The sequence below is a fragment of the Dioscorea cayenensis genome, chromosome 2, assembly GCF_009730915.1.
Source record: "Dioscorea cayenensis subsp. rotundata cultivar TDr96_F1 chromosome 2, TDr96_F1_v2_PseudoChromosome.rev07_lg8_w22 25.fasta, whole genome shotgun sequence".
Lineage (NCBI taxonomy): Eukaryota > Viridiplantae > Streptophyta > Magnoliopsida > Dioscoreales > Dioscoreaceae > Dioscorea > Dioscorea cayenensis.
The window spans coordinates 960,850-974,387 of NC_052472.1; the positions used below are offsets into that span (position 1 = coordinate 960,850).

The following is a 13,538-nucleotide window of genomic DNA, read 5'->3' on the forward strand; positions in this document are numbered from 1 at the left end:
AGTGGAACCAATATCATTTGGAGTAGCTAAGTGATACTTTGTCTTCTATCTAGGTGTATGCTTGAATATTCTTCTAGTATTAGAAGAATTGTTGTTTATTATATGGTTGTCTTGGTATTAATATACTCATTTTTTTTCTCTCTCTGTTAAATTGCAACTTTTATTTGATGTTGAGACAGGTTGTGACACAGTTGAGAAGATATTTGTTAACCGTGATGAGCACTGGTGTTAAACTTGCAGTTAAAATTTCAGTTATCATGTCTTTTGTGTGCTGTACTTCATTCTGAATTTAATTGAATGAAATTTGAATTTTGAGACTTTTGTTTCTTATTTCATAGGCGGTGACAATCAGATGAATACTCTGATTTGGCATAGTTGTCTTGGTGGAATTATCATTGTGAACTATGATAGGCACAAACACGGTTGTAGAAGAACATTGTAATGCTGGCCCTCACAATTAATGTTTTTATTACTAGAAGGTGATCTAGTTATAGCCCCCCACCAAGTATTTAAGAGAAACTGATGTTTTCTGATTCTTAGAACACGGAAGCATCTCCAAGATCAAGTGTCTGATGCCATTGACATAGATCTGATGGCCATGCACCCGTTGATCACATAGCCTGTTTTTGACCAACACTTACATTGCCATACGCAAAGATTCGATGGACTGTTGGTTGTGATTGAATCTGAAGAGAATTGAAGAAGAATTGGAGTAGAGAAGCAAGTTTGCTGCTGTTGTGAATGTCCTGGTGTCTTTAGTTTGGATTGGAAGGGCAGTGATGTCTTTTCAGGTGTTTGAATGTCTTGGCTGAAATAAATCAACGGCTGTGATGCAGTTCATCATAGAAAAGGTGTAAGTTCGAGGCAGAGGTTAAGTCAAGCATCGGGGTTAGTTTTTTTGATTATATGGTCCAGATTTGATTCATCAAAGAAGAATGTTTAAGTTCGAGGCAGCAGCTGAAACAAAGGTTTGGTGAATCAATGAACGGCTGAGATTTGATCATCACAGATAAATTTCGTTAGTTCGAGGCAAAACAGCTGGCTGGATGAAGAGCGGTGGAGTTGATCAGGTTCAGACGCGTGGGTTATGACTAACCTGTTTCTTTTTAGTCACTGAACTTTGTATAAAGGGTTGCTTTAACTGTTATTTTCAGTGTCAGATGTTTTTCTGATTATGTTTTTTTATGAAGCCTCTTCTTGTATGAATTTTCCTGCTTAATTGAGTGAGTTTATATCAAAACTTTGTATAATAAAGTTGTTGTTCATGATCTCAAGTCTTGGTGTATCAAGTTTCAGAGGAAACAGAGTTATATACAGCTTGATATTCTTATTTTGAACAGTTGATCTATGTTTTACTGTTTTTTTGGTTTCTTGAGCTTGTAAGAATTTTCCTGATCAAGTGGCTGAGTTTTTCAGGTTACTTTCTATAAGAAACTTGTTCTTATAGATTTGAATTTTCTACATAGTGATTTACAGAGCCTTAGGTAAACCTCTTGCTCGTGAGTTCCAAAGGCTTCTCTTTAGGTTCTCCAAGCTTTTCTTTCTTACATACTATTTCCATCTGATTAAAGCTCAAATTTGTAATTATATTTGCAATTATAAGTGCTGATGTTATGATGCTGAATTTTAGTCATGAGTTGTATCAGAAATATGTTTTTAGTGCATTAAAAGCGTACAAGCGGTCCAAGACAGACAGGGATACACACAGCATCTCCAAGGATGATCCTCACAGATTTAATTACTTCTAAGGTAATTATAGACACAATCTTATTGAGAACTAAACACAAGCTTTGTTATTATCTGACGTACTGCATTCACCTACTACTAGTTCCTAATGGTCCACAAAACATCTTCCTTTGGCATGAAGTGACAAATCGGCACGCTCCCAGGTTTGACTTTGAGCACCTGGAAAGCCAAGTGCTTTGGGTTCCATTTAGAAGTGTCCAAATGGCATACAGCAACAGCCTCCACCTTCGTCCCATCACCTTCCAATGCCATCGTGTACGCCTTGGTCTCCCCTGCTGCGTGGCAGTAAAACACTGCATACGGGTAAGGCCTTGAGTGGCACGCCGCCACCAGTTTATCTCTGCCCAATGCATGCACACCAACTGAAGCAACATTGTAGGTCTTTGTTGCTTCAAAATTACCACTCTTCTCAGTTACTGTTGTTGAGCTTGCTTGCAAGTCAGTCGTTCCCAGACTCAGCATGATGAAATTCCACCATGGACTCCAACAACGTAGCACAGTGCTTGCTCTCTCCCTCCAATGCTGGCTCCTCACACTCTATGAGAGTCTTGTTCATGACAGAAGCGGTAACAGATGTTGGTTTGACATGAATATGATCAGTTAGGATCTCCAGCAATTTGTTTGCTGCGAATGGGATAGTATTTGCCTGTAAACGAGATATTAAAGGTGAACTAGAGAACATCTTGGTGAACCGGAGGTGGAGTTTGGAACCTGGAATCACTTCCTTTTCTAAAAAGAAGAGTGTTCCATTAAATACATCAGGGACATGGACTGGTGCCTCACTGTCAACGTATCCATTAAGACTATACCCCAAGCCGTTCACTGCATCATTGAGATCAACGTTGAACTTTTCTTTGTCCAGTTCATCTGCACTTATATAAAACATTATTAATTAAACTTCTAAGTTTTCCTGACATATAAGAGAAAAAGATGAGAGAAATTAAAGAGAGAACCAAGGTCCAAAATGGCTCTTAGGATGGAAGAGTTAGGTAACATCTTATCCCAGTAAACTCTGTTCCCAAATGCATGGGTAGCGGCTGGTGTGATCTGAAATAACTCAATAAAACAGTAATTAAATTAGTAAAAAGATATGGAAGTTTAAATAAAATTGAGGAGACGTTGCTTAATTACCAAGATGATGCAGAGAGCAAGAACACTTCCTATGTGGTTCTTGGTGCAGTGTTGCTGTTGCAGAGAAGAGTATCAACCTTGCGTGTATCTTTGATGATGAGAGTGAGGACACTTTTAAAGGAAGAGGGAATAAAAGGAGAGCAAGGAGGACACAAGATCGATGTGTATCTTTGATGGGTATGCAGTGGCGTAACAAGCGTATCTTTATAACATGTATCTTTGATAGGTATGTAGTGACATAACAAGCGTCTCTTTATAACATGTATCTTTGATGTGTATGCAATGACGTAACAAGCATCTCTTTATAACATGTATCTTTGATGGGTATGCAGTGACTTAACAAGCGTCTCTTTATAACATGTATCTTTCATGGGTATGCAGTAACGTAACAAGCGTCTCTTTATAACATGTATCTACATGTATCTTTGATGGGTATGCAGTAACGTAACAAGCGTCTCTTTATAACATGTATCTTTGATGTGTATGCAATGACGTAACAAGCGTCTCTTTATAACATGTATCGTTGATGAGTATGCAGTGACTTAACATGCGTCTCTTTATAACATGTATCTTTGATGGGTATGCAGTAACGTAACAAGCGTCTCTTTATAACATGTATCTACATGTATTTTTGATGAGTATGCAGTAACGTAACAAGCGTCTTTTTATAACATGTATCTTTGATGTGTATGCAATGACGTAACAAACGTCTCTTTATAACATGTATCTTTGATGGGTATGCAGAACTTAATGGCGCCCTCTTTATAACATGATCTTTTGATGGGATGCAGTAACGTAATGCGTCTTTTTTTACAATATGATCACATGTATCTTTGATGGGTATCGTGAATGTAACAGCGCTTTTTATAACACGTATCTCGATGTATGTCAACGACGTAATGTGCTCTTTATAACATGATCTCGAGTGATGCAGAACGTAATGTCGCCTTTTTATAACATGTATCTTTGATGTGTATGCAATGACGTAACAAGCGTCTCTTTATAACATGTATCTTTGATGGTATGCAGTGACATAACTCATTATAACAAACACGAAGGATTTGTCTAACAACAACCTGCAAATTATGTTAGTCTTGTAATGTAGATGTTGCAGAAAGTTTAATAATCAACTTAATAATAGAGTGATTATTTTTATAAAATAAAAGGAAAAAAAAAACAGAGAAGTCACCTATTGGAAGTTTTTATATACCAGAATCACTCAAATATAACCCTGTTTTTTTATTCTATAATAAATATATAAAAATAATTTTAAGCAAGAAACTACCTCGTTTAATTGTACAAGTAATTTTTTTTAACTCCAACGAAGAAAAAGTTCATTTTGAATTTAAAAAATTTCCTAGCATTGTATATACTAAATTTTTTTTTTCACAATGAAATAAAAATTGAAAATTTTAAGACCCCATATTGGTATTCATTTTAATCATTTTAAAAGTTTATAAAATAACTAAATCTATGTGTAATAGATAATTTTTCAAATATTGGTCTTCCAAGATGAAAACCAGATTCTTGTTATAACCGGACCTTAGTTAAATTCTAAGATCAGCAATTTTTTTTAACATTAACCATAAAAAAAAATAAAAAATCTCAAAAATTAATGTAAATGAATCAAACCAATCATGTCCCGGTGCTTAAATTTATTTATGTCTCCCTAAAGACCTGAAGGAATACTTGGATGGCATCAAGGCAAGATAAGCACAAAAATACACACACAGAACACTTGACGCCAATTCAAATAATCACAATCTATTAAAAAAAATATTTATTACACACTATAGGAAGATAATTGCTTGCAACTAAAGTCCTAATGTGGACTACAACTAGTAAGATAATTATTTAAAAAAAAAAACTAGTAAGATAATTGCTTGCAATTAAATTTATTTAGGTTGTTGCTATGTTGACTCTAGTGTCTGAAATAACGTGTTGTCTTGTTGACTTTGCATGTACATTCAATAATGCCATTTACAACTGGTTTGGTTGTGTGACAGTGTACAAGTTTGATTTCCGGGGTTTATGTAATTTACTAGTGGTAAACTAGTAATACCTCGCATTTAATAAATTGTTTTATAAGCACCATGTGACAATAAATACATGTATTAAAATTCTTTTTCTTTGAAATTGAGGTTTTTTCACGGGTGAAGTTTTAACCTAGACTGAACCGGTTTGTGCCCACCATTACATTTCAACATGTTTAGATGAAAAATTTCTAGATACACACTGTTTTATTTTAAAAAATGTCATTTTATAATATTAAGATAATATTTATATTCAATTTTTTTTAAAATTTTATTTCTAACTTCAATTTTTTTAAGTTATATAAAAAAAATAATATTTAGAGTCTTAAAAATATATATATATATAATTTTAAAAAAAATAGTTTAGTTATTTATTTGATTTTTTTATATTAAATTTTCTAAATAACAACTATTATTTTTAATTATTAGTCGTAAGTACTGCTGGCTTTTTCGAAACCGAGTGTCGCATGCTCAGTTCATTAAAATCCCGGCGAGGACGGTTTCAGATTTATCGACTTTCTAAATACAAATAAAAACCTCAAAGCAACATATAATTCCTAAAACCAACTTCTCTTACAAATTTCGTTAATTATATATACACAACACAAACATAAAAACACTCTTATACATATAAAATAATAATAATAATAATAATAATAATAATAATAATAATAATAATAATTTCTCTCTATATATAAATATAATAAACCTAAAAAAAAACAAAAAATAAAAAAAACAAAAAATAAAAATAAACATCATCGTCTTCTTCATCGTCGTCGTCTCCGATCACTGATCAAGAGCATTAGGTCCATAACAAGCTTTGATCACCGGATTCCACAACCACTGTACCAAAAACCTCCTCCCATTCCTCCCTTTCATATTCCATCTTCTCCCTTTCTCATCCTTCTCTACTTCCCCTGTATACCCTCCACCTCCTCCACTCCCATACACTCCTTCACACAAATCCCCAATCTCCGTCGGCGCCGTCGGATCCTCGCCGGCGTACCACGCATTCACCAACGGATTCGTCGACAACTCCGCCATCTCATGCCCTATCACACTCACCATTCCCATCCACTCCTACATCTCCATTTGGTGGTGCCATTGCCACCGTCGCTCCTGCCATGTACGATGGTACTGCAAATGGGTATGCGCACACCTCCGGGCATTGCTCGCCGCTGTCGCCGACCCAAGCGTAGGGTAGTGTGTGGCCGACGATTGATGGGAAGGTGAAGTAGTGGAATCCGCATACCGCGCGGCAAAAGTCCTGCATTTGGATCTCGCCGGAGGTGAGCACGAGGTAAACACCGTGACGGTGGTCGATTGGGAGAGATCCGGCTGTGACTGCGTCGCCGATGATTTGTTGGACTGTTAGACGGGTGAGGCTTTTGCCTCTTGGTGCCGCCGGGAAGGAGATCTCGCGTGCTAGAGCTATTCGGCGGGTGACGTTGGATCCTGTTTGATCGGCGTAGAGTGCGGCTGTGGATCCCCACCATTGGGAAACAGTTGGATGGGATCCGGCGCTGGAGTTGGAGTTGGAGATGGAGAGGAGGAAGTCGCGGATTGGAGCTTGGCGTGAAGGGATGACCAATGGCCGTACCAGATGAGGAAGAGGTTGATTGGGGAGGAGAGCACTGGGCCCATGTGGTACCGGAGATGAATGAGCTCCGATGAGCCTTCGTACTTTTTGGATGTAGATAGTGGTATGTTTGTGCTTTGGTTTGAGCTTGTTTTAGTTCTCAATTCAAGTTGTTGTTTGGTGTTATTGTATTGTGGATATGGAGATGCAGCTTGGACTTGAATGGATGTGTACATTGAGGAGGAGAAGAGGAAGAAGAGGAGGAGATGGAGAAGAGAAAGCATTGTGGTTGTAGTAGTGATAGTAATAGTAGTAGTAGTAGTAGTAGTAGTAGTAGTAGTAGTGATAGTGTTCTTTGGTTCCATTGTTGTGGCTTTAATAGTGATTACAGAGAGAAGAGGGATGGGCTGGCAGATGGAATGGAGTGGGAGAAGGGCTGGAGACAGCTATGAGTGTGGGGCTAACACAGAGAGAACTGCAGCAGAAGTGATCAATGAGGGAGGGAATCCATAATTCAAGAAGGAAGGTATTAAAGAAAGAGAGAGAAAGGTACTCTTTTTATGGCTCCCTATGTCTCTGTTTAACAACTGCCTTGGTTTTAGCACTGTTGTTTGGTATTAATAACTAGTAAATTTAACTTCTTGTATGTTTGGAGCTAAGCTAACACAGAGGGATGCCATTAATCAAAGGAGGAGAGGAGGATTAAATCAAGAAAGATAAAGGTAAATTTGACCTTTATCTATGTAAGGTACTCTTTTTTGGCTCCTTATGTCTCTGTTTAACAACTGCCTTGGTTTTGTCACTGTTGTTTGGGATTAACATGCAAGTAAACTTCTTGTATGTTTGAAGCTAACACAGATGGTAGCCATTAATCAAAGGAGGAGATAAAGAAAAAGGCAAATTTCACCCCTTTCTATCTATTTAAGGTGTCCTTTTATGGCTCCCTATGTCTCTGTTTAACAGCCTTGTGTTAGCACTGTTGTTTGTTATTAACAACTAGTTAACTTCTTGTATGTTTGGAGCTAAGCTAACACAGATGGATACCATTAATCAAAAGAGGAGAGGAGGATTAAATCAATAAAGAGAAAGGCAAACTTCACCCTTTTTTGATCTATTTAAAGTACTTTTTTTTGGCTCCCTATGTCTCTGTTTAACAGCCTTGTGTTAGCACTGTTGTTTGTTATTAACAACTAGTTAACTTCTTGTATGTTTGGAGCTAAGCTAACACAGATGGATACCATTAATCAAAAGAGGAGAGGAGGATTAAATCAATAAAGAGTAAGGCAAACTTCACCCTTTTTTGATCTATTTAAAGTACTTTTTTTTGGCTCCCTATGTCTCTGTTTAACAGCCTTGTGTTAGCACTGTTGTTTGTTATTAACAACTAGTAAACTTAACTTCTTGTGTGTTTGGAGCTAACACAGAGTAAACCAAGAAAGAGAAAGGTAATTTTTGACTTTTTTTTTTTTAATCTATTTTGCCTGTAAATCTTGGCTACACTTGATGCATTTACGGAGTATCATTCAGTTCAAGATTTATTATTGTGTGACGAATATGGTATAAAATTTTGGGTGACAGGTATATAGTGGTTTTTGTTGAGTACAGATGTAAGCTAGAATTTTTGGTGAAGAACCTTTCTTTAACCCCCTGTTTGGTTCAAAGGGGGAGGGGGGAGGAGTATGGAGGGTTTGAGAAAATATTGTGTTTGGTTCCTGGAGGGTGTGGAGGAGTAGTTTATTTTTGTTTAGTTGAAAAAGAGGAGTGGGAGAGAGAAAGAGTGTAATGTGTGATTTGACTATTTTTGCACTTTTGTACTAATAAAATAGGTAATAATATATATAATAATCAATTGTAGAATAATAATAATAACACAATATATAATATATGATAAACATTATAAAACACACACAATAATTAGGGAAAAAAATATTTATTTGAAAAATTATGAGGAGTCATAACATCTCGATTATAATTGACAAATATTGGTTAAAAATGCTGAAACCCAACGATCATTCAAACATACTCCTATTTTTTGTCATATTTATTCATAAACTTAAAAATGGTGAAAACATACTTGGAAAGCATACTCTATTTTTCATATTTAACAAAAATTACGCTCATGATAAACATATTCACAATCCCAAACAAACAATCACTATGATCATGATAGAATTCTACATATAGGTGAAGGCATTAATGATATTTTTCGATTATTTAAAAAAATAAAAAAATATGATAAACATCCACTCCCAAAAGACTCCCATTTGGGGAGTGGATTATGAGTGAGGAGGGTGAGCCCTCCTCACCCCTCTCACCCCCTTCACTCCCTCAACCAAACAACACCCACACCCCCAACACCCCTCACCCCTCCTCCCTCCCCAACCAAACAAAGCCTAAGCGCTGGGTTTCTTTATTATTAGCAGCTATTAAACTAATGCTCAGAGTGTGGGGCTAAAACACAATGGTCATTGGTCACTACTCACCAGAAAACAAGTGAGGATGCCATTATTCCAACTGGTACTCTTTTGACTCCTTTGTCTCTGTTTAACAGCCTTTCTTTGGCATTGGTATTATTATCTACTAAACTACTAAAAGTACTGGATTTGTAGAGGTTTTTTATTTATTTATTTATTAAATTGTGTGTTTTATTCTTGTTAATTTTAGATCTACCTATTGATTGTTTTTCTTTGACTGTTAAAAGTGTTATTATTAAGAAATACTTTATATCCAAAGTATGTTAATTAAATAAATTATTAATTTTTTATGGAGATCAATGACTTCTCCTTAGATATATAGGGTAGTTTTTTTTGTATAATTGTTATTATCATTAGCGGTACTTAAGGTCTTTTTTTTTTTCATAGATTTCATTGAGTGATTTTATTCTTTCTAATTTGGGTTTATTTATTGAATGTTTTACTTTTCCAATCAAGCTTGATATAACCAATAAATAGCTATTAGTGTTGAATACAGTGGGAAAAAAATTCTCTGAGGTAAAATACTAGATGAAAGTCCATAATTTATTATGTCATTAATCTTTAAAAAATTGTGATAAGACTATTTTGTTTTGGGTTGTTGGTTTAACTTTTAACATCAAAATGGTGAAGTTCATATTGCCTGGTTCAAGATTCAAAGAATACTCTGATTATAATCTATCACAGCATGACATGTATTTTTCAAAAAAAAGTTAACTACTACATAAAAAAATAAAAGGACATGTGTCAACCTGTGATAGGCTAGAACCATATAATATGAACTCACAATGGTGTTACTATTCAAATGGTTGTCATTTTCATCTTCAATTCATCTTGAGTTTAGAGACATTACTTTAAAAGGATGACCAAATAACAAAAACAACTCATAATTTATTATTATTATTATTATTATTATTGTGTGTGTAAAATTAAAGAATTGAGTTTCTGAACCTCAAATGAGAATCTGTGATCCAAAGTATAGAAAAAACCAATAGTGGTTGAATAGAGTTAATTTTGTTAGGATGATATGAGTTTGTTTAGTGGAAGAGGATGGATGATGAGCTGGTTGTGATGTTGTCCTTTAGCCAGGAATTTTTTTTGTGGGACATTGAGGACATTGAAACTCTCTCTCAGGATGTTTTCCTTGCTTTTATAGTTTTATTTCCTTCTTTCTCTCACTGCACTTAATTCACATGTTGGCCTTTACTTTGTTCAGGACTACAACTGTCAGCTTTTTCATCACCTTCTCTGTTTTTTCTATTTTAGCCTTTCAACCCCTGTTAAATGCTTTAATTATTCCATCATCTTCTGTTTCTCAGATTCTCTTATGTTTGTTTGTTTTTTTATTTTTTTATTTTATTTTTTGGGCTTTTAATTAAGAAGTAAATTAGTTGTCATGTTTTTTATAATGGAGATGGTAATGTTGTATGTTTTCCTGTTAATTGTTTTATATGTTTTTGTATTAATTGTTTATGTTTGTTGTTTTTACATGCTATTGTGAAAAAATGTAATTTTGAATTCGGATTTAAATTCATTAATTTTGGGTTTTTTTATATATATTTTTTTTGGCCAAAATTATTTATGGTGGTTGTTTTTGAATGTTATATTTTTCAATTAATTTAGAACTCATGTAATTTTTGAGTTGGGATGTGAATTTATTATTTTTGGATCATCTTTGCATTAGAAGGATGGTAATTTAACTTATTCTTTTTTAAATGAGAAGTTAAGAAATTAACTCTCTCTCTCTCACAGTAGTATTTGGTTAGATGAGTAATTTTTTTATGTATGAGTGTGTGTACTCTAGGGATGTATTAAGATTAGATATCTAGAGACATTCTAAAATTGTTTTTAGATTTGAATCTAATGATTACTGACGAGTTATACACAATATCAAATAATATTTGATATTATATAATGTTAAACAGTAATTATTAAATAATAACAATTATGCACAGTATTTAATATAAGTAATAGACTAATAGTTATTAGATAATGGTTTACTGTGGTACATCAAATACTATTAAATAACAATAACTCTAAGGATTATGATGTTTTGCAAATATATTTCTATATATATATGGGAAAAAATAATATAGGTACATACCTAGATTACTATTCTATAGAGACGTTAAATCATAGTTGTTGGATCATCATCCAATGGATGTTTATTTATATAGATAATATACAATTCTTTACTGTTCATATTACTATACATCATTGTATAATATGTTTTGAACTGTTTATAATAATCGTAGCCGTTAAATTATCATCTGATGATTACTGTAGATGTCCTTAAATTATTCATCCTCTGTATATATTTAAAGATGCTCCTGCACTTTATCTTTAAAGTGAGATTTAGGGACGTTAAATCACAGTCGTTGGATCATCATCTAATAAATGCTTATTTATATAAATAATATACAAATTTTACTATTTATGTCACTGTACATCACTGTATAATACGTTTTGAACTATTTATAATCTTTGTAGCTATTAAATTATCATATGGTAGTTACTGTAGATGTTTATAAATTACTCATTTTTTTTTTTATATATATTTTAAAGATGCCCCTGCACTTTATCTTTAAAGTGAGGTTTTAGGTTTGAAATGGCAGAACTTGCATACTCACTTTTATACCTCTCTGACACACTGGAACCGACCTAGCTATGCACATTTCAAATGTTTTCACTTCAGAGTGAGAAGAGTCCTTGCACATTTCTTTTTTTTTTTTATAATTGAAAAAAAAGTTTTAAAAGGTTTTTATATGTTGCATTGACATAATAATTGATATATACGCGTCATGAATTTAAAATATATTTCTTTTTCTAATAACTGTTGTAATATAAGTTGTCGAGTGAGCTGTCACGTGATATATATATATATATATTATTGTTTTAATAAAAAATAATAATTTTATTTGTTTTAAAAAATTTTATTTATTTTAGGTTTAATTGTTGTGTGCATATCCTTATAATTATGTACTTTCTGTGATTTTAGTCTTTATAATATTTTTTTAGGTACAATTAAATTTTCATATTTAGTTGAATTGGGTCATTTTAGTCTGTGATGTAAATAGACAAATGTAAATTGTAAGGTCTTAATTGTACCTAAAAATATAACCGTACATTAGAATGATCCATTTCAACCAAATATGAAGACTTAATTATACCTAAAAATATTAGAGGGACTAAAAAAAGTAAAAAATACACAATTACATGAATCATGACAACAATTAAATCTTTATTTTATCAATGTGCATCATTATGCATTGTTAATATAGAGGCCAATAGTGCATTTTCTTTTTTATTTTTAATTTTTTTTATTAAAAAAAGTTATTTATGAATTATTATTAAGTCAAGTCCATGGGTGACAACTCGGAAGGCATGTGTTATGAACAATGAGTACTGTATCTTTTTGACTTTTTTTTTTGCTTGAATATGATCATTATTGATAGACAAGATGTTTCATTTGTTTTGGTTGTTGATTTTTTTTTATTTTTATCCCCTCACATTAATGATTCATATAACAATCTTGTTTTTGTTTTGAAAGAGGAGCGGGCGAACCCACTCAAAAGACTCGGTGACGTACTACAAGCTCCTGTGAATCAAAGTGGGGATGCACATGCCACGTGAAGATCGAACTACCCCGTGACACAACTACTATTCACAATTCTAAAAAATATACCCGTTCACCACTCGGTGAGAGCTCAATCGGTGACCCATATACTAATAGACCCGAAATTCGTTGGCATACCAATCTTGTTTTTACTAGAATGTAAAAAAAGGGAATTCCTTTCTTTCATTAGATTTTAATGTAAATATCTCCACCCACTTTTTGTGCAAAAAATATCTTATTTGAATGCAACTAATAAATGATGTGGGGTTTTTTTGGTTGAATGAGTGGAGATATTTGTGTACTTTTTTTAAAAAAACAAGAAAATCAAAGTAGGTTTGTTTTTGTTTAATCTTGATAGATTCTTGATAGAAAAGATGCTTGATTTTTTTTGGTTGTTCATATAGTACTAGTTTTAAATTCTTAATAAATAAATACACCAAGTGGAATAATTTGGACTTTATTCTATATGAAATAATGAAATAATAAGGGATTACGGCTTTAGATATTTTTTTATTTATAAAAATATAGACAAATCATGTCAGGGGTGTGCACAAATGTAGATTTAATACTTCAACATACATATTTTCATCTTACGTGAACTATGGTTTGAATCTATTTTTTCTGTAAGAACATGAATATTTTAGGTATAAAATTCAATGTCAATAAATCAAGTAGTTATTGATAAAGTCTATATATAGATATATATTTTAATATTTTATTATTATTTGTAATTGAGTCAATCAAAAGTGAAGAATGAAGATAGAAAAACTTGAAAAATTTTATAAAAATTCTACTCTCACAGAAAACAAGAAGTTAATAAGTCAAGTATAATTTTAGATTTGTGTATAAATTAAATTAATCATTTTTAAATTTGTGGATTAAAATCAAATATCTTAAAATTAGCTTATTTTTATAAGGATTATATTTGAAATTAAAGTTGTCTTAACTCTAATTAAGCTAAT

At 32.9% G+C, this 13,538-nt stretch overlaps 2 protein-coding genes and 1 long non-coding RNA gene across 3 annotated transcripts; 1 reads left to right on the forward strand and 2 right to left on the reverse strand.

The window, feature by feature from the left end:
* Nucleotides 1–1,824: 1,824 nt before the first annotated feature.
* On the reverse strand, nt 1,825–2,915 carry LOC120279206 (BURP domain-containing protein 3-like). Its single transcript, XM_039286075.1, has 4 exons — nt 2,878–2,915; nt 2,700–2,793; nt 2,202–2,613; nt 1,825–2,086 (listed from the first exon to the last, which is right to left on the reverse strand). Exons 2-4 carry the CDS (start codon nt 2,740–2,742, stop codon nt 1,825–1,827), a joined length of 717 nt encoding a protein of 238 aa, XP_039142009.1. The 5' UTR covers nt 2,743–2,793; nt 2,878–2,915.
* Nucleotides 2,916–5,595: 2,680 nt separating this feature from the next.
* Nucleotides 5,596–7,013, reverse strand: LOC120270015 (protein EXORDIUM-like 5). Its single transcript, XM_039277026.1, is given in 3 exon segments — nt 5,596–5,981; nt 5,983–6,474; nt 6,477–7,013. Coding segments are annotated over 3 exon segments (1,155 nt in total). The 5' UTR covers nt 6,855–7,013; the 3' UTR covers nt 5,596–5,696.
* Nucleotides 7,014–7,050: 37 nt separating this feature from the next.
* On the forward strand, nt 7,051–7,578 carry LOC120270025. The gene is made up of 3 exons (XR_005539541.1): nt 7,051–7,211; nt 7,339–7,415; nt 7,517–7,578. It is a non-coding gene; the product is annotated as an uncharacterized LOC120270025 (long non-coding RNA).
* Nucleotides 7,579–13,538: the final 5,960 nt, after the last annotated feature.